General features: G+C 41.4%; 1 protein-coding gene across 4 annotated transcripts in view; it reads left to right on the forward strand.

Annotated features, from left to right (window-relative positions):
- The window catches only part of nphp4 (nephronophthisis 4), a 185,863-nt gene that overhangs the window by 120,929 nt on the left and 42,705 nt on the right, over positions 1–22,229 (forward strand). For all 4 annotated transcript variants that reach the window (XM_039800113.1, XM_039800114.1, XM_039800117.1 and 1 more), the window contains 3 exons: positions 64–221; positions 2,597–2,788; positions 6,511–6,692. In XM_039800113.1, the coding sequence (XP_039656047.1) occupies positions 64–221; positions 2,597–2,788; positions 6,511–6,692 (532 nt within the window). The remainder of the gene's footprint in view (positions 1–63; positions 222–2,596; positions 2,789–6,510; positions 6,693–22,229) is intronic.

The following is a 22,229-nucleotide window of genomic DNA, read 5'->3' on the forward strand; positions in this document are numbered from 1 at the left end:
GTATTGTTCAAATTCATTTTCTTTATCATTTTCCTGTATCTGTATCATCCCACTTTGGTACAGGCCTGCTCAGGTGTCAGCAACATTGCCCACCTGGAGATGGACCTTCAGCGGAAAGGGGATGTGTCAGCTTCAGCTCAGGACGAAGGAGACCAGCTTCAGGAGCTGCCCTTCACCCCTGTCCATGCCCCTGTCATCACCCTGGGGATGAATGTGCCTAGGTGAGCCTCCTCTATTGTTTACGTCAGACATAGTCAATGATCTGTTATAGAAAGTCAAAGGGGTTTTGTCGAAGCTGTCATGTACAAATACAATTAGGTTAAGAAGCCGTTTGAAAATCCCAAAGTATCTTAAAGTGTCTGAAACCAAAACAGTCAGTTATAGATGCGTGGTAAGAGTTGACAAGTAAAACAAATAGACTGGCCAAAGGAATAAGCCATAGCTTTTGTTTTTATCATATTATGCTGTAATACATCATTTGTAAATGACCTTTACTCCAAGAGTAAAACAGGATATCCTTTATAGAACATGCTGACCATTATTTCCTTAAACATGTTATTTTGTGGCATCCTTTTTCATGCTCTCCTCTTTGCCTCTGAATAATCATTACCCATTAGTTATTATTGTGCTCTCTGAAACCCAAAGCTAATCCTGATCCTGTATGAGAGGTGAGCAAAATACCACTTTATGTATGTTGGTGTTGGCATCATCTGTGTAATAGGAAATTGCAATAAAGAGGCCAGCTGTTATTTGTGAAACGGTAAGCTGGCCAGTGTAATGATAGATGCTTATGTTGTGTAGCCTTGAAAATCCATTGGATTGGAATTGAGTTGAATTGAAATGGTGGTTCTAGTTTCTTCCAGATATATGAACTAGTAGGATATGGCCACCTGGCTTTCCAAGATTAATGCAGCTCAAATTTGCAACACATTTTTTCCCTTTTCCCCTATTTTGTGTCATTAGCACCTCACTACAGTTTCTGCTGTGGCTAAACTCTCTATTGCAGCCCGGGAGGGTGACTGAGTGATATTCATGTTTGATAGGAGACATTATTGAATGAAGCCACTTTAAACATCCTTTTACCATGCTCCTGTTTTATCTGGCCCAGTATCTGAGTGAACACTAGTACAGTCCTTCATTACCACAATCGTTCACTGTCTTGCTATATACAGAGGGATATCGATCGGCTCACTAATTGGCAGCATGGGGTCACTGGGTAGTATAGCGGTGTTGTCAGTAAGCAGGAGAATTCATCTCATAGCCAATTTAAAGAAATCGTTTTGTCTACCTTTACATCCCACTTTGGGTAATGGTATCAGCACTGTTTGTTTGTCTGAAAATGCATTGTTAAATCTAGCGGTAATGAAGAGGTTTTGACTTTATTTTGTGTTACAGAATGCAATTTGCTCACAATGTACATTGAAACACATACTGTATATACTGTAATACAGTTTGGAGAGGATATCTTAATGGCAGCGGTGAAGCAGCCAGGTCTGTTGTGGTGGAACAACAAATGAGAAAGTACACCCTGCAAATAATGGGCACAGTAACTCAGAGACAAGGCATTGCATTAGCACAGAGAGTCTGTAAATAAGCAGCTGGCATCAAAACCGTTTTCACAATCCCAGAGTTTGGATCCAGACTTGATGCTGTTCTGTTCAGTGAGCTGAAACATCTCTGCCTCTTCACTCGGAGCCAAAACATATTTTCGACTGTTTTGGGTGTGGAATGACCCACTTCTTTGAGAAGAACAACGAAGTTTAAAGAAGTTTAATTGAAGTTGCCATGCATATCTGACTGAACCCCCTTTGAAATAAAAATGATGACTTTAATATTAATCCACTTGGGCTAAATTAAGATGTAACTTTTGAAAGCATGAAATTGACACAGCTACAGAGGGAAACCCAATCGACTGCCTTTATCACTGTTGTTACCCTAATTATTTTGATCAAGATGTCATTCTTTTATAAAGGTGAAGCTGTGGTCTTGCCTGTTTACCAACTGGACACATTACTGTTATGATAACATTATCATTCATTTTCCTGTGGTTGCACTTTAGCCAGCCATCTGTGTACTGTGTTTATCACCCACAGTGTTTGGTGTCAGCGTTGAAAGCGTAAGTTATGAATGTTACCATAGTTGCAGAAAAACAGGTGGCCACTATGATTAGAGATAACTGCCAATTATGTTTGAAAATCCTGAGGGAGCGCTTTGCAACCCGTTCTCCTTTCCCTGTAAGCGTTCTTGTGGTGCCGCTGTTTGACGGATATTGCTGACATCCTCATGCTGCCTGATCATTGTTTCGCTGCATTTTTGTTACGTCAGATATTGAAATTTAGCTTCAAGAAAAAAAGGTAAACGTCTTGAGTCACAATGGAACTGATCCAAGATAAACTGGGTTTGAAATGATAAAAGGGCACAGAAAAAAAAATGTCTCATTTACACCCACAAATCACCCAAGTGAGGCATCACAGGCTAAATTACTTCCTGCTGCTCATAATGCATCAGGGACGGCATTTGCTGAAGTCTTTTCAGCTTGGCGAATGATCGATGGGCGCTCATGATTCTGGAACTGTCCTCTACCTTTCTCCTCTAGTTCCTGCTCAGTCAGCTCCAGGAGCTCACTGGCTCACCTTTACTCCGCTGGCTTCCCCGACATCATGGACTGTAGTGGGCAGGTGGCAGAAGTCCTGGACCCCACAGAGCCCGTGCCCTTTGACCCTCAGCGTGAGGACACTGACCCATTACAGGGCAACCTGCTGGTGTTCCAGTTTCTGGCGTTTACCAGGTGAGACTTGCAGTGCTGCTGGGTCACCTGAGCCTGCAGTGTCACCATTGACTGATAGCAGCAGCTTATGTACTGCAGTATGTATTTGCTGTTGTCATAGAGATCAGTATAGATTTGGCCTGTATGCTATGATCGATTACGTGTGATTAATCCTTAAATATTACTGTAAATATAATGATTTAGTTTTGCAGAAATGTCAGAATTGTTGTTGTTGCATTTTACTCTACACTGAGCCACTGTCCATTTAACCATTTAACACCCCTCCTGCCTTGAGATTTCTCCTTTTTTTGTTTTGAACTACACCCAAAACTTCAATGCACTTAAACCATACAGGCATAAAGTCATGCCAATCATCACAAATTTTGATCCGGCCCGCGTATCAATTTTAGGTTCACAATACATTTTGGCCCTGGCTAGTTGTGCACCAAATCAAAAAGACAGAAAACTGTTTTCAAACGACGCGACTCTAAGGGCAGAATTTGGCAGATTTACTGACTTTGAGACTGAGAAACTCCCACAGAACCAGAGCGTATTTTAATATTCAGGCGATAAAACAGGTTGTTGTAAAAAATGTAATCATTATTTTGCATGATTTGCACATACCTATACACAGCATGGAGATGTACGTTCGCAATTTAAAGAAAACACATAAACACGTTTCCTGTCAGGGTGCTTAACACTTTTTTACATTGCACGGCAGCTGGATCCTCGCGAGATCACGTGGAATCGAAGGATCATGTATAACAGGAAAATCCATCTTATCTTGCTCCAACCTAATGCGTTTGTGTCTGAATTACCAGTTTACCTCACCAATCAGCGTCCTGTGAGGAGCTACTGGCAGCTACAACCGTGGTTTAGGTGTGTGACGTGATAGACAGATGGTTCATCCAATCACCTGCCAGGTATTTTTTTTTAAATGCCTGCCCGTTCCCAAACAGTTTCCAATGACGGCTGCTCAGATGGTTCTGTTGTTAACAAACCATATGGCGCATCAGGTTACCAAACTTTAGAGACGGGGAATGATGGCAAACTCATAAGGCTGATTTCAATTTATATTTGATATTTCACAATTCCATGTAATCACGTAACGTAGGTGCAGTCTTTTCAATTCAGCTTTTAATGACAAATATGATCTTGTAGATTTGACGAGTTTTTGTTGGAAGGGTAGCCAGGGTCCCTAGATCAACACGTGTCGACTACTACTGTGACTGTGTGTGTCAATGTGTGCTTCAGACGTTGTTAAATGACATGATGATATGTGATGATGTCAGTGGAATTTGAATACCAGCCATCCTTAAGTGCAGCAAAGAGGAGGAATGTGATTGAGGAAGAAAAAGTGGCAGAAAAGAGACCTATCATGACCAAGCAGCAACAACGAGCGTTTATGTTTTTAAAGTGCAAAAAAGACATTTGAAATATTATTGGGGCTGGAACTATTTTCTTTTTTAAAGTTTTGCCAATTAATGTGTCGAGTTTTCTTAGTCTTTGAAATGTTAGATATTAGTGAAAAAAGCCCGCCACAATTTCTCAGAAACCAAGGTGGCGTCCTCAAATTATTTGTTTTGTCAGTTGTTGTTTTTTCAGCGACTGTATTTGTAACATTGAAATCTTTTCTTTTTCAGTTAATTGTGATGTATGTTACTGTACGTAAATAAGATGCACTAAAGTCTGTATAATACTTGCTTGTTGCTTAAATTGCTGCCACATAGGACTAAAGAAAAAAATATATAAATGAGTCAATGCATGAAAGAAAAACAGAACTATAATTATCGTTTGGGGGACATTGCTAAAAATAAGTCAGACGGAGGAAAGACGATCAGACAGGTTGTAAACAAACCCCAAGGTTAGCCAAACTAATTTAGAGGAGAAATTGGAGACAAACAGTGAAATGATTACCTAAACAGTCTGATGTAAAGTTCCATCACAGTTTATAGACTGACCTCCTGGTTTCACTTTAATGTACCATACAGTAGTTGTTTGTGCACACATCATACACAAAACATATTTTACATATTACATTTACACATAACATATTTTTTTCCCCCACTGAATTGAGCAGAGAGGTCAGTAATGACATGTTTCCTACCTCCAGCTTTCCCTCAGCACAGCACAGCATCCCTGTCCTGTCTACTCCATCCAGGCTGGCAATTAAATCACTTCCTTTCTGCCGGCGAGTTGGAAGGAAGTCGGGTAGTAAAAACCTAGTTATATTGTAAGATTACAACAGCAAATGTTTAAAGCCCCTTGGTAAGTTGAAACACTATCATCTTACCAGTTGGAGACAGTGAAACTAAGCAGATATTTTAATATCAGAAAGTATGGATTTTTTTTTTTTTTACTTTGTCTGTGTTGTGAAGGTATGAAAGCTTATTTGATTCTTCAGGGGGTTTTTTTCAAGGTCACCTGAAGGCAATCTGAAGTTAAACCTGAAACCACATACTTGAACATACAAAGTGTGGGTTGAGGGTTACCTCATAATTATGACAAACAGGAAAAGCAGGCGGAAATTAAGGCAGCGGCAGCAGTAGCACTTAGGCTAGCGGGGTGCCTGTGGATAGTCAGTGAAATTTCTAACTCTTACCCGGGTGCCATAATTATCAATATTGTCTGTTTACGGAATGAATATTAATGCCGGCTCTTTTGTGAAGATGGAGCACAGCGGCATCTTTATCAGGGGAATATCCGAGCAAGTGATTGACTGGGAGGTCACACACTGCTCTTATTAGATTCCACTTTGAAATCTCTGGCTCTGAAGGCCTGTCCATGGTTGTGGGGGGCCTCCCAGCACTCCCTGCTTGTTTTCAAATGCCTTTTCTTTTCTCCTCATTATTGAATACCCGATGACTCATTGCTAATCTGTTCATCAGACGGAAACAGAAAAAAGCTCATCCTGAAACTCGCTCATTATTTAATATGCTGGTGCTAAATCAAGTGCTTGCAGGCTCACCGGGACTTTTTGTAGGCCATCAGAAGTTTAAAGTGTGTGTGTCTGTGTGTCTGTGTGTGTTTCTGTGTGTGAGAAATCACACTCAGAGGGTGGTGTTTGTGTGAAAAGGAATACACAACACCAGGAGGTTCTCTTAGCCACAAATACTTTTTTCTTTCCATAGGAGTCATACCAAACAAACATGATTTCCTTTGTGCTGACAGAATCCAACCACATTTTTTGACACAAACAGACAAGACATCCTGACCTTCACAGATCTAATAACTAGTTTTCATGCTGCCTTTAGTTTTAAGGAGGAGTCAAGCTATCCACTTACTGTGTAATGAATCAAAGGTGTAGAGCTCAATCAGCAGTCCAATTTATAGCCACTTTTAAGGTGTGATTTACCACCTAAGTTCTGATCCTCATTTTTATTATTGGGTTTTTACTTTTAAGTAGTTGAGCTGAATTACTGGCTATGGTAGGACGGTGTGCATATTTGATTTTTTTCTTTCCTGGAATTGTCTGAGGTAAATCATTATCTGAAATGTGATTTACTCTTCCAGGTTTTTAATGACCTTTTCAACCATTCATTTTCAAATATGCACACCACTCTACTCCCCACATAGATTTTGTAATAAAAACATCACAGTTAGTGTTAAATTGATAATATTTAAGGTAATAAATCATTCACTTGGACTTTTATTTACATGCAGCATTGCCGTGTTACTTTTATATGTTGCACAATGAGCGATTATTATTTTCTGAATAATCATCAATCTTTGTCTGTTGCCAGAATACCAGTGGCGGGTGTTGGTCCTGATTGGCCTGACAACATCTACTTCACCTTCCAGTTCTATCGCTTTCCACCAGTCACATCGCAGCAGATCAAACTACTGACCAGTGACAAGGTTCAGCTGAAAGCTAGCGTTCCCTGTGTCCTGGCCTCCATCAACAAAGATGGCACTGTCAACTCTGGTAAGGATCCACAGCTGCAAAAAAAATAATACTGCTCATTTCCTCACTGAAATAGAGACTCACCCTGTTCATCTCATCCCATGACACATTTACTGTATGGTGAATAAAGCTGTCCTGTTACTCTATACTCCCAACAGTTTGGATACACTTTGAGCAAGAAAAAACTTGTGCAATTAAGTCCCAACGCTGAATAACTGCAGTTATTTAATTAAAACAGGTTTTTTCTTACCCTGCCGACAGCCGTTGGCTTCCATTCATATTAGCATGGTATGAAACTGCATGGACTTGAAACTTGCTTGAGATAACTAATCTATCACAGTGAACAACATGTTGAGTTATTTTATCAATGCATGGTAATGCATTAGAGAACGAGAACCGACAGCTTCATGCTGTCTGGTGTGTTCATGACCATGAAGGAATGTGGGAAAATACACTAATTTACATAAAAATGCAGTGTATGCTTTGGAAAACACTTGTACAACTCTGCCATTATTACAGATTCTGCATATAAGCAGGGATGTGGTTTATTTTCCTGCTCTCCGGATTAACACTGCACAATCAGTGCTTACAAATTGCAAGCTCGTTCCATGATGCTCCCTGATGTTCTCTGATGCCGAGGCACTTCTCTTTCAATCAGCCGAGCGGGCGCTGATTGATGTCAAGTCTATTCATGTAGCAACTAATGAAATGGAAGAGATATTACAGCTTTTGACGGAGCGTGATATTGAGCACACAAACAATCCCGAACCCCCCCTCCCACCTTCTCTTTCCTATGCCTATCTATATTCGCCTAGCCTTTTCCCTAGACACACACTCCAGTCTAACTCAGTCAATATTTCTCTGTCTCTGCGTCTCTCTCTGCCTATATCATTCAGTGTGCACCACAAATCCCTCCTACATTCAGACATATCCTTCTATATATTCTAAGGCTGCGTGCCTTTCCACCTATTTACTCATAACCACTGAACTACCAAAGCGTCCCTCTCTTATTTGAAGGATTAAGCACTACGGTTATCATTTAACAGTTTGTTCGTACACAGCATTCTGTTAGTGTTGAACCAGGTAATTGTTTCCATTGCTATCAAAATCTGACTCATCTGTCTTATGCAACTTTACCTGCTGAACCACAAGAAAAGTGAAATACTGTTAATGTATAAAAAAAAAAAAAGAGCTACCCTTTCTGGAAAGATTTTATTATGATTTGTCATGAAATTGCAAATCAAAAAGATTAGTGAAACTGAGTGGATTCAGTGGAAAGTTAGCTGTGATATTAAATCAGCTAACATTTTTTTGCAATGTCATTACAAGCAGATATGAGAAACATTTTGTGAACATTTGGAAACGATCTACAATTTTGTTCTTGTTGCTTCCAAAATTAAGTTTCTTAAATATATCAAATTCCAAACTGGAAGTTGAACAAACAATTACACCTAAACAATTGGAGATTCTCTGATTTTATTTGAAAGATGGTAATTTTGTTTATTGTTATCCATGTTTAAACAAAAACATTTAAAGCTTAAGATTTTGTAACTGGTGGAATCTCCCTTTATAGTAATAATCAATAGTTGTAGCTACAATGTAGACCTTCACAAAAGTAAAGTTACCGTTCCTCCTTCAAGAGCAGTGATAGATCATTAACATTTTGGAATTGTGTGTATGAATGGCTCAACTCCAGTCACTGGATTGACTGGAGTCTTCAATAGATTTAAGGTAATGATTTTGACTTTGCAATGTCAAACTGCAAATTGTCAATACTTTTAACCTCCTCTGTATTAAGCCTTTCTGTTGCTTTGCTCTAAGTCATTGTGAAGGTGTGTGATCCAAAAACAGGCAAAATGATATTCTTTTGTAAAATATTTTGTATTGAGTTGATTGATTTTTGTATTTTTTCAGCGGTTTGTGAGTCTTCATACCCTGAGGCTACACTATCTGCTACTTTGTCCATGACTGATTGTTGAGATGAGCTCTTAGTATTCAGTGTGGTCTTGAGAAAGTTTGTTCTTTCCTTTTGTTATTTTTTCAACTGTGGTGTGTCCTTATTCAGTCATGTTGCCTATCTCAATCTGTGTAAAATTACTGTAGAACCCTGTCCAACTACACACACGTTTACATTTTTTTCTAGCCTTGAATGCTTAAACAGTCCTTGAAGTTTGAGCTGACTTCAGAATGCTGGTTAGTTGTCCTCTTCCTGTTATATATATATATATATATATATATATATATATATATATAATTTTTTTTTTTTTTTTTTTTTATAACGTGGCTAACAAATGTTTTATTTTTCAATGCTCTTTTTTGTTACTAAAGAGCAATTTCCAAAACATTCAGTTAACATTAACAGGCTTGTCATTTATAGATGGCAATGACAGACAGGCTGATTATATCGGCTATAGTTAATTAATGTTAGCACCACGAGTAACTCACTCCAAGGCCAAATGCTTGGCTATTGTCTAGTAACAAGACAATGTTTGTATATGGCAAAATATTTTTTAGCCATGCTTGTGACATGTCCCTAGGGATGTCAGTAACGGTCTGTCAGTGGGTCAGTCACTCCACCACTTTGGTTCCGACTGAAATAACTCAACAGCTATTGGACATTCATAGCGCCCAGAGGATGAATCCTAATGACTTTGCCTCTTGACCCTCTGACTTTTCCCCTAGCACCAGCATGAGGTTGACATTTGTTGTCATTAATAAAATGTCTCCACAATTTGGTACAGACATTCAATCCCCCAAGTAATAACTTTTTGGCTGCTCTGACTTTTCATCGAGTACCCTCATCAGTTCAAATTTTCTCCAGTACTTTGGTTTATGACGAAATACGTGAAAAACTAATGGCATTCCCATCAGCTGTTCTTTGTGTTTGGTGCTGAATTTGCAGAATTTAGCATGCTGAGATGCTGAACAAAGATGGTGAACATTGTAAACATTATACCTGCTGAACATCAACATGTTAGCATTGTCACTGTGAGCATGGTGGGATGCTTGCATTAGCATTAGCTGAAAGTGTAGCTTTGCCAAAGTACATGCTCACTGAGCCGCTAGCATTGCTGTAGGCTCTTTGTCGAAAGAAGGACACCACTCCACGATCACTGTATGTTTTTGCCATTCATTAAAACCAACCACTTTTACTTCATTTATAGGACCATTGTAAAAGAAAGAATTACTATTTCAGGTATAATATAATGACAAACTACTACATTTTACAGCTTAGTCTTTTGTAATCTTTTACTCCCTAATTGGACAAATGAATGTTAATGTAAAACATTGAGCCCACTCTGTATAAGCTGCAGTTTAAGTGATCCATAAAGATATGAATGAACCAATTATTGTACAAGATCAATGATCCACTGACTACTCATCATTCAGTATGATTATTTGAAAGTAGCGTGTGTGTGTGTGTGTGAGTGTGTATCTGAGGGTGAGGGTAAGAGAGAATATGGAATATGTCTGAGTTTCAAAGCTGCTGCAGTTATTCAGCGTTGTGATTCTTTGTCCTGCTGAGTGGAAGTTCCCTAAAAACCCATTGAATTCCTTAAAGGTCCCATGGCATGAAAATGTCACTTTATGAGGTTTTTCAACATTAATATGAGTTCCCTCAGCCTGCCTATGGTGCCCCAGTGGCTAGAAATGGCGATAGATGTAAACCAAGCCCTGGGTATCCTGCTCTGCCTTTGAGAAAATGAAAGCTCAGATGGGCCAATCTGGAATCTTCCCTATATGATGTCATAAGGGGAAAGGTTACCTCCCCTTTCTCTGCTTTGCCCACCCAGATAATTTGGCCCGCCCATGAGAAAGAGAGAGACATCATGGCTTGCAAACAAGCAAAGTGGCAGTTGGTCAAGGCCACTGTCAGTACCCGATCCGTTCCACCTGCACAATCCGTTCTGTGCATGTGCAAGATGATACGTATGCCATGACGTAGGCGCAGATGATAATGCTGCGTTCATGCCACCTCGAAATAACAGGCACCGCCCCACTGGTTACGTTGTTTCTTCAGCTAGATTCAGTCTAAAATAACTTTAAGTCAAACTTAATAGGAAAAGCAAGCTACAGCTAAATTAAGACATTACAGTAATAACAATAAAGACAAGTATTGAGTGATTGTATTTTAAATGAGCACAAGTAAAGTAGAACTGACGTAACAGCTGTTATATATGTTAACGTTTATTTTCAAGTTTTATTTTGAGGGTCTTTTAAAGTTTACATGCTGTCTCAGCTAGCGGTTAGCCGAATTAGCTGTTAGCTAAACTAACGTTAGCTTAACTGTGGAGGCTAACGGCAGACCGCTGCAATCAGCTAGCGGTTAGCCAAATTAACCGTTAGCTAAACTAACGTTAGCTTCCCGGTGGAAGCTAACGGCAGACCGCTATAATCACCTAGCGGTCCGCCCGAATTAACCGTTAGCTAAACTAACGTTAGCTTCCGGGAGGCTAACGGCAGACCGCTATAATCACCTAGCGGTCCGCCGAATTAGCTGTTAGCTAACTAACGTTAGCTGGAGGCTAGCGTGTGAACATCTTGCGCATGCGCAGAACGGATCGTGCAGGTGGAAGCGGTGCCGTTATTCCAAGGTGGTGGTGGAATGAACGCAGCATTATCATCTGCGCCTACGTCATGGCATACGTGTCATCTTGCACATGCGCAGAACGGATTGTGCAGGTGGAACGGATCGGGTACTGACACCCACACCCCCACCCTCCACCTTGCCCCCCTTCTTTCCTCTTCAATAGCATTTAAAGCTACAGACACAGAAATGGCACATTCTAAGGAAAGCTCATTGTGGGACTGGCTCCAGTGGCTGTAATTCTGCACCAAGGCTGAATTTCGGGAAAGAGACTTCAGATACAGTATTAGCGGACCACTGAGGCCTATATAAAAGCATCCAAAAAGTAGCATGTCATGGAACCTTTAACCCTGTTGAGGCAGTGGGTGGACAACCCTTTTTAATGTTTCATTCACGCATTAGGTCTCAGAAAATGTTCAATCCAGCTATCAAGTTAGTTCTACAGCTGCATCTGATCAAGTTGAATGTAAAAATACAGGCAGGAAATCATCTCTCTCTACACAGGATGTGGTATATGGAAATGTGAGAGCAAAATCCCAAACTGTGTTTGTGCTCTGACGTAGTGAATGGGTTAAACTGTAATTCATTAATTTTCAAGTCATTTTCAACATTGGGGTCCCAACAAAAAAAAAGAGGAAAGCATGTCTCCCAGTCATTTTATGATACTTATGCTGCGTTCATGCCACCTCGGAATAACAGGCACCGCCCCCCTGGTTACGTTGTTTTTCCGACTGGCAGCGTTCACATGGTCGGGATGCGTGTTCTTCTTCTTCTGTTATATTGGCGTTTGGCATAACAACTTTTTGCATAACTGCCACCAACGGTTGGCCATAACCTAGACCATCAGGTGTGTTGAAAACATGGAGGCCACAATAACAAAAGATTTGCTGCTGTTTTCTTATACGAGCATCCAAACAGCACATGGACAGGTGTTTGTTTGTGTTATCTGGAGGACAACGAACGGGAAAAGACACGAATAATGTGTTGTTTTTTTATACATAAGCCTATTTATGAATAATTTGAAACATATTATGTCTGTGTATGTTTCTTGGCAGAGGCATTTGTCCACAATAAACAGTTTATTGTCATTAAAATATGTTCAGTGAACCAAAGTCGCCTCCATCAAACGTCAGTTGTCAACAACGCGTCTCCAACTGGGAAACTCGGTTATCAAAATCCAGCCCGAGTTTCCCACATCTGATTCCCACAGGACGTAATGTGAATGGTAACGTTTTCACTCGGAAAAACGTTTTTCCGATGTCCATGAACGCACGGATAGACCAGCAGACAATAAGCTCCTTCACTCCCTAACTTCCTCTTTCCCACTGTGGCACTAAACAGACTGAGAAAGGAAGTGAGACATGGCATCCTGCTGTTTACTTCATATGAGTTAGCTCACACAGCGATTGAAGTGTTCTGTCTCCACGATTTATTTCGTCAAGACAATAGGTGTACAATTTTTACAATTATGTGCAAGCAATTACAATGGTTAAACTGTAGGAAGTAACAGCTAAAATAATTCACCAGGGAGCAAAGAATATGCAATTTGCTCCCTTTGAAATCATTTGCATTTTGAGGCGGCAACAAGAGAGAATTGCTGAAAATGCAGCAGTGGGACACACTGGAAGTTTTGATTAGCCAATGGTAACAGCAGGTCAATATGTGACCTGTGTTATTTTTAGCAACTATTTGCCAGGGATGGGAATACTTCTGCATATGCCCTACACCGCCAGGGTCCACCCACACAGCTGTTTTCATTTGCCTCCTGATTAGAATTCTTCTCAGGTCTGTGTGGGCGTGTTCAGACTGTGCTTGATTGGCATGTCTGTGACTCTCCAGTTGGTTTTGTTGCATCTGCTAAGGTGAATTCAGATTGAACACAAGGTTTACAGGGCCTTTGGAAAGAGATGAAATTTTTGCCAGCGGTACAGTTCACAGGGTTTCCACAGGGTCTTAAAAAGTCTTACATTCGCTGACATATTGCGTTCTAGGTCTTAAATAATTTTAAACAGATCTTTATTTTCCTTCATTGGCAGCGCTTTAGTTTTTTTTGCGTGATTCCATGGTGTTGTAGAGCTTTCTTTCTCTAGTCCAAATATAGCAAAGGACAGCCGTCATCCAGTTCTGCCGAGTATCTGGCGGCTCCCAGCACTACCTTCACACTGACCCGCATAGCAGCTCTCAGCGACCTCCCTGTCGCTTTTCGATCAGAGCTAACACTAAGAGCGGAGGTGCTCTGGGTCCTTCACATGGTGACTAGACACCAGTCCTATAATGCGAATCAGGGAATTTTTTCAGATGATGTTTCTGGACTCTGACATCTGTCGTTTTTTTAAATTATTTTTTATGTCGTGATATAGGTCTTAAATTTCATTCATAATGGTCTTAGAAAGGTGTTAAAAAGTCTTAAATTTGACTTAGTGAAACCTGCAGAAACTCTGAGTTCAGTGTCCTCAGAGTAATTTAAAATTGGAGAAACCTTACATAGTGAAGTGTGTCCCCGTTTTGTTTGTGTCGCCAATGGTGTCACACTATTCCACTGATGTACATGTGGTTGTAATATGCCAAGATATGCTGCAGTATACCAACAAAGGTAGGGAGGAGTCAGCTGCTAGCAAGCAAACATGGATGCAAAAATAGTCTATATTCACGACGTTCCACTTCCGGGATTGCTGAAGTGCCGCCTAGATTTCCGCCAGATGTCATTCTTTATGTTGTAATTTTGAACTCCGGTGGATTTATGAGGACTGTGGTTAACTGCTCCTTAGATCTCTGCAGGGTAAATCCAGACAGCTAGCTAGACTATCTGTCACCAAAACAAGTTCCTTCCCGAGGCTATTTTGCAGCGGCATCTTTGCTCCGTCCATTGCTTAGCACTGACCATGCCGATTGTGATTGGTTTTAAAGGGGTGATAGAATGCAAAACCGATTTTACCCTGTCATAGTTGAATAACGACAGTTCGGTGGGTAAATGGGACATACATAGAAGCTCAAAGTCCCACTGACACCCCTTTACTATGAAAATTTCATATTTTGAAACTGCCGCTGAAAACGGGCGAATCCCAACAAAGCTGGAAGTTGACGTCAACCTCCCAAAACCGGAACCTTTGTCAGCCCATGGGTGTATTTAAGAGAACGGTCCGCAACATTTACATAGGCTACACAACTGACCTGAGATCAGGTAGTCTTCAGAATCTAGGTCGCATATCTCTGCTATTCCATTACAAAATTCACTTCTGAAACTTTTTTATGCGGAAATCAACTATGTAAGGCTCCAAATATGGGCCACTTTACGAAAATGGATGGCTAATTACAAATTTTGTCTAACTGTGTGTTGGAATTCAGCTGCCGGTGCTGCCTGTGTTGCTGCCCTCGCGCCCGACCTGCCTTCCTTCACACACCCCGGCCTGCTCTGAAGTACTTGGAGCTCCGTCACGACTGGCAGCCCACAGCACTCCTACATACCCGGAAAGTCACCGGTTTTGGATAATGGACTACTAAACGCTGGTGCTCTGACAGAGCTCCAGGGCTTGCAGCTCCCCTCTTCCTGCTAGCTAAATGCCGGTGTGTGTAGTGAGAGCACGGCCAGCGAAGCTTGTTACGCCAGCAATCTGTTACCACAGGTTCCAGTTAATCTTTTAATGTGTGTAATTATAATGTGTTGAGTTATTTAAACAAACTATTGGGGAAATAAACGCCGCTTGTCCGCGAGTCTCATTGATAGAGCCTGCGGCTGGATGTAGCTCTATCAATGAGAGCTAGCTAGCCTCCTCTTAGAATTCCTCTGGAATTCACAAATATTCATTATCTTGAAATCGGACACCGTTGTTAGCTTTATAAAACCTTTAGGGAGATGTTGTATAAGTGGCGTGACGAAATTCAAACTGTAAATATACTCAAATTAAGGCGAAAAGGAAGCTAACTATCCGTGATTTGTAGCTAGGATTGAAGGGACCGTCACAGCTAACGAAACACCTAGTCTTCACAAATATTCATTAACTTGAAATCGGACACCGTTGTTAGCTTTATAAGACATATAGTTAGATTTTGTGTAAGTGGCGAGACGACATTCAAACTCTAAATATAATCGAATTAAGGCGAAAAGGAAGCTAGCTAACTATCCGTGGTTTGTAGCTACACATAGCTAAGATTGAAGGGACAGTCGCAGCTAACGAAACACCTAGTTTTCACAAATATTCATTAAATTGAAATCGGACACCGTTGTTAGGTTTATAAGACATATAGTTAGATGTTGTGTAAGTGGCGTGACGAAATTCAAACTGTAAATATAATCGAATTAAGGCGAAAAGGAAGCTAACTATCCGTGGTTTGTAGCTACACATAGCTAGGATTGAAGGGACAGTCACAGCTAACAAAACACTTTGTCTTCACAAATATTCATTAACTTGAAATCGGACACCGTTGTTAGCTTTATAAGACCTTTAATTAGATTTTGTATAAGTGGCGTGACATGTGTGTAACATGTGGTAACAGATTGCTGGTGTAACAAGCTCGCTGACGGCGCTCTCACTCTCACACAATGGGCCATTTAGCTAGCAGGAAGAGGGGAGTTGAAGGCCCTGGAGCTCTGTCAGGGCAGCGGTGTTGGTAGTCCCTGCTGTGGGCTGCAGCCGTGACCGAGCTCCAAGTACCTCATAGCAGGCCGGGGTCTGTGAAGGAAGGCAGGCCGGGCGAAGAGGCAGCACCGGCGACTGAACTCCGACACACAGTCTTACCAAATTTGCAATTAGCCATCAATTTTCGTAAAACGGCCCATATTTGAGCTTTATTGATTTCTCGCTTAAAAAAGTATCAGAAGCGAATTTAATAACGAAATAGCCCGACAAACAATGTATAACTTTGCAGTGTCTGAAATATGAGAGTCTCCCATGTGTTTCTATGTAGTTTGCTCAAACCAATCAGCGCGTAGCTCATTCTGAATATTCATCAGCATACCATATTTGGAAGAAAAGCTCTTGTTCCAAATAGAGCCATATTCACAGGGTAGTTAAGGGCCTAATAAAATATCATTTGGGCAATTTTCAGCCCAACCAATGTTACATACCCCATTAGGAGACCTTAAGGAACAGTGTAAAATACCCTATATAATCATTCTATCACCCCTTTAAGAAATGCCAATAAACCAGAGCACGTTTCTCTCACATCCCGGAATGCCGTGTGGACTAGCCAGACCCTCCTTTGCAGCTCTGTGGAGTAAAGTCTGGCAATGTGAGACTAGATTTTATATAATATTCCAGCCACTATAGCTTTTTTGTGGCTCTTGTAAATCCCTGTGCGCTGTGTTTACAGCTCCTTCTCAGAGGCAGAGAATTTCCCTTCGCAAAACTGACAGGTGTAATTAACGTGACCTCAGTTAATCCAACAGAATACATAATCACCCTCTGTTAATAACCTCCCTTAAAGGGGTGATAGAATGATATATAGGGTATTTCACACTGTTCCTTAAGGTCTCCTAATAGGGTATGTAACATTGGTTGGGCTGAAAATTGTCCGGGTGCTGTTTTATGCGCCTTAATGCAGCCCTGTGAAATAGCCCTTGAATGAAACAAGAGATTTTCTCCCTTTTATGGTATGCTCATGAATATTTAGATGAGCTGTGCGCTGATTGGCTGGTTTACAACGACCAAGCTCAGCAGTGCTGCTGCCAAGGGGTAAGCTTCGCTTCAGAACTCGAACCTCCTATGGCGCCATTTTGATGCTACCACCTCGCGTTAGCATTCCATTGACTGCCATTCATTTTGACGTCGCTTTGACAGCGAATAACTTTACATCTGAAGCGTTTAAGACTCTATTTGTCCATTGTTTATTTCTAAAGAAACACGACAATGTATAAAAGGCTCCATAACCTTGTACCTCACGTTATGGCTCCGTAGCAGACGTTTTTGTAAAAATAGGCTAACGATTGTGTCATAACCAAGCGACTTACTGTCGCATAGTAGAGGAATTATATATTATTATTATATATTATAGTACAGGAGAAGCTTAGTTCGCAGGCAGTTTCGACTTACGTTAGCTGTTTAGGTTTAATTACTAATGTTAACTAGCATTTTAGTTAGCAATAATTTGCCTGTGGCTATGTTATCTCCTTACATATACCTACGCTCTCCGTCTCTGCAAGATTGGGAATGATTGAGATTTCTCTTGGCACAGCTACCAGAAGACTTCCAACTTTCAGACAGGTTGCTCACGTCACATTTACGTCGTCTCTCTCAGTTGGAGGCTGCCGAGTAACGCTCAGCGCTCACCAGAAAAGTGCTTCTAATATCCTTCACTGGTCTCTGTCAGTACCCGATCCGTTCCACCTGTACAATCCGTTCTGCGCATGCGCAAGATGTTCACGCATGCGCTGTGTTACGAGGATTTACGACACTACCCAATCTGTTCCCATGCTAGCCTCCAGCTAACGTTAGTTTAGCTAATAGCTAATTCGGCGGACCGCTAGGTGATTATAACGGTCTGCCGTTAGCCTCCACCAGGAAGCTAACGTTAGTTTAGCTAACGGTTAATTTGGCTAACCGCTTGTTGAGACAGCATGTAAACTTTAAAAGACCCTCAAAATAAAACTTGAAAATAAACGTTAACATATATAACAGCTTTTACTTCAGTTCTACTTGTGCTCATTTAAAATACAATCACTCAATACTTGTCTTTATTGTTATTACTGTAAAGTCTTAATTTAGCTGTAGCCTGCTTTTCCCATTATGTTTGACTTAACGTTATTTTAGACTGAATCTAGCTGTCCGTTCTGCCTGCACGATCCGTTCTGCACATGCGTTATTTTAGACTGAAGGCTGTCGGCTAGCGTTTAGCCAAATTAGCTGTTAGCTATCCCGGTGGAGGCTAGCGTGGGACAGATTGGGCAGGTTGTAAAACAGTATTATCATCTGCGCATACGACATGGCATACGTCATCTTGCACATGCGCAGAACGGATCGTGCCGGTGGAACGGATCAGGGACTGACAACCTCCGTCCAGAGCAACGTTGGTCTGTTGGTCCATTTTATATATGTCAATGGCTGCTGCACATGAGGAGAGAGGGAGGGGCTGCTCCTCTGCTCCTCAGTCACAGAACAGAAGAGAGAGAGGTTACTGTTTTGGCGGCCACAGGAGAGAAATACCTTGTGTGCTCGCTGGACAATACTGGCGTCTTTACTACAGAGAGTCGCTGTCTTTTCTACAGAAAGTCGCCAGATTTGTCGCTAGTCGCTTTTGTGAAAGAATTTCGCTAAATTGGCAACATTGTCAGTGCGCAGGCAGGTAGAAAGGGGAGAAGGGACAGGGTACGGGGGCTGGTGTAGGTAGGAGAGACAGCGGGACGCAACGGGAGAAAGACGCCGCGGCCAGGCCTGACCTTCTCAGCGCCACCTGTCCCTTTTCTTTTTTGGCTTTCCATCAGTAGACTCACACACTGTCTGTTAACGTTAGGCCCTACCGATAGACTTCCAAATGTGCGGCCGGGCAGCTGCCGCAGCGCCGCCGGATCGCCGCCGGAGCAGGAATGGCTGGAGCAGCCGAGGCCCAAGAAAATATCCCCTGCTGGCTTCTATAAGAAATACTCTAAATGACGTGTTCGTTTGATTTCTGAGGAGGAAGGAGAGGCTGGGGTCGAATTGAAAGTTAAGCAAAAGGTTTAATGAAAAACACGATGGAAACGACATGACAAAAACAAATGAGCTGACAGCGGACTGAAATGACATGCCTCCTCTTCAGGAATTACATCAATCAGTCCTGAGACATTCTCAGGCTCGGAATTATATTCCTTTGGAATTGTGGGTGTTTCCCTGAATGGAAACTGTCCCAGGTTAAAGACACACCTCTGATTTCAGGTTTACTCCAGGTCACAGACAAAGGTCGTTTAACATGGGAGTGCCGATTCTGTTCAAGTTTACAGAGTTTGCATTCCCTTTGTTCTAATCAAGTCTGGCCCCGCAGGGAGTGGCTCCCCAAAAGTTGTTTAAACAATAATGCTAAATAACAGACATGACCTAATCAATTCTTTAGAAGCTTGAGAAGGTGTGAGCCAGACAAATGCTGATTAGGCTTAATCAGTATTGAAACATTCCTTCACTCAGTCACACAACAGTTTACATTTTTAAGTTACATTTTTTACCTAAAAGTATATTGTACTAAAACATAAGCATGGTTTTAACTTTTTTATCTTCAACACTTCAAACTGAATTTCTGCTCCGACACATTTAAACTCATAAAGTAATGTTACTGTACAAAGCACTAGAGACACAGTTTAGTTACAGTTTAGTCATACAGTGTGTCACACACACACACCAATGCAAAGTTTTGACACTTTCATTACAACTAGTAATAGTAGCCGTGCCGGGCTCGGACACAACGTGCACGGGCTTGGGTAGGTTTGGGCTTGATTTAAACTTTACTCCCAAGCATGTGCGATTATCAACATAGTGACACAGAATGTGATCCCATAGTAGCCCAATGCTACGTTAGTCCGTTGATTCGTTTTAATGCCCCGCTATGACTTAACGTTAAGCATCATCAAACACTGTCAGTCTGCAGTGTTACTTTTTTGGTTTACCATCATCATGAGTGACCCAATCAATTACAGACTGTTATATTAGACACTCTGCAACTTGCCTTATGTTGGATATATTTGATAAATCTGATTTCATATGTTGCTAAAACTGCACTTTTTTTACTGTAAGATTAAAGGGCTAAGAGCTTGGATGTTAAACAAAAGCTTATTCATTATTTTACCTACTACTGTTTAAAAAAGCAAATACAGGCTACTTTAAGTTTTTATTTTTGTATTCCTCCAGAAAGTGACTTTATTTTGTGGTTGGATTGATAGCTTACATCTGGCTTCAGGTTGCACTAAAAATTTATTTTACTTGAACAGTGCAGTGTTAAACAATTTTAATACATAGAGATATGAAAATTATTGAAATTTATTCTGTGTAAATTGTTAATAATTGAGCAATGGGAAAATAATCGCTAATTGAAAAATTAATCGTTAGATTAATTGAAAAATTAATTGATAGACTAATCGAAAAATAAATCGTTACATTAGTCGACGAATCAGAAAAATAATCACTACATTAATCGTTTGGGACAGCCCTAGTTCTTGTCATGTCTCATCATCATGACTCCACAGTCCCTTGTTCCCCGAGGATCCATGTTGGGAACAAAAAAATAGGCAAAGTACCGTGAACCGCCGCCGGCAGACAGCTCCGCAGCAGCAGCGGCGACAGCTCCAGCAGCACACAGCCCATTGCAAGTCCTCTGCAACGCCACGTTAGATCCACAACTCCCGCTCCATTGTCCGATATCTACTCCTTAATTAAGTTCTAAACACTTTTCTCTGTGCGTACTTGTACACACATGGGCCAGTGTTCAGTTGTACAGCCTTGAAACACTGCATTTACGACCGTGGTTCATTTTCATTATCCTTGAAAAACTTCCAAACTTTCTTCTTTGTAATTCCCCTACTAGTGTCTGAGTAGCCTGGTTGACACCAGACCCTTCTCAGTTGTAACTGAGAGTGGGTCTGGGAAAGGTTAATTGACAGCTCATTTCCAAAGGGGCGTCACCAACGGACGTCGCTCAAATGCCTCTGGGCGCATTGGATAGTCCAACCAATCAGACCAACAATCCGGGTGACACTGCGCTTCGGTAGCCGTCATGTTGAATGTAAACAAAAAGCTGCTCGCCGTTGCTGCGCTATCGTCGTCGCGTAAAGCCCGCCTCAACGGTTGTGATTGGTGTAAAGCCCGCCTCAGCGGTTGTGATTGGTGCCTCGATTTTGGGGACATTGGAAATGGGTTTGAATGGGCTCTTCACCAGACTGACCTACAGAGCAAATCTCAAATTTGCCGGAAGTTCGTCAGGATTTACCCAGGCTAGTGTCTGAGATCTACGCAACCTAAATTCAGAACACCAGCTGGTCTCAGACCAGTGGTCTGTATGTACATTTTGGGGCGTGCCAAAGGTACAGACAAGAGCCAGTTAAGGTACAGCCACCGAGTTGATCTCAACTCATGTCAAATATTAGCTTCGTTGAGATTTGCCCGTTTTCAGCAGCAGTTTCAAATTGTGAGATTTTTCAGAGGAAAGAGGTGTCAATGGGACGTGGAGGTTCTCTGTATGTCCCATTTACCCACCAAACTGTCGTTATTCAACTATGACAAGGTAAACTCGGTTTTGCTTTCTATCTCCCCTTTAAATGCATATGCAATTGACCAATTATAGCTTAGCAACCGTAACTTTACAGGGTTCTTGTTTTGTAAAACATTAATTAGCTGATATAATCCACCACTATTCATCATCCCAGTGTTTTACCTTGCTCTTTTCTTATAACAAGGCGAGAGACATATACAACTTTGCTTCACAACTCCATTAAACATTTCTACATTTGCACAAATGTTTTCGTCGTAAACAAGATATCCTCCAAATTAAACGGTATACTATATTGTCAATCCAAATGTGTGGGCAGCTTGCTATAATAAAAAATGTGAATGTATCTAAAAAAAACTGTTGCAGATAATTACATTTAGGTGGTAGTGGTTAGCACATCATATTCCTGATATTGCAGTGAGAAACCTTAAGTGGCCAACATGCAGCATGTAGCCTTAGTCTACCGTGATGCCCTGGTTTGCGTCAGTCTCTTCATCTAGCTGTACACTCTGTGCATCCTCTCTGTTTTCTCTGCCTGCAGCCTTCACAGCGTTGTTGAGAGTTGTTGATCCCTGGCAGGATTTTCAGCCTGCCTGGCCTGCTGTGTACACACCAGGCAGGCCATCCAGGTTAAGGGATGCATGCACGCACACGCACACACACGCACGCACGCACGCACGCACACACACACACACACACACACACACACACACACACACACACACACACACACACACACACGTACAACCCTAAGGCCAGATCTGTCAGCTCCTCCCCGCTTGCGAGCACAAATACACATTCTTTTT

Source organism: Perca fluviatilis, chromosome 5, assembly GCF_010015445.1.
Source record: "Perca fluviatilis chromosome 5, GENO_Pfluv_1.0, whole genome shotgun sequence".
Classification (NCBI taxonomy): Eukaryota; Metazoa; Chordata; class Actinopteri; order Perciformes; family Percidae; genus Perca; species Perca fluviatilis.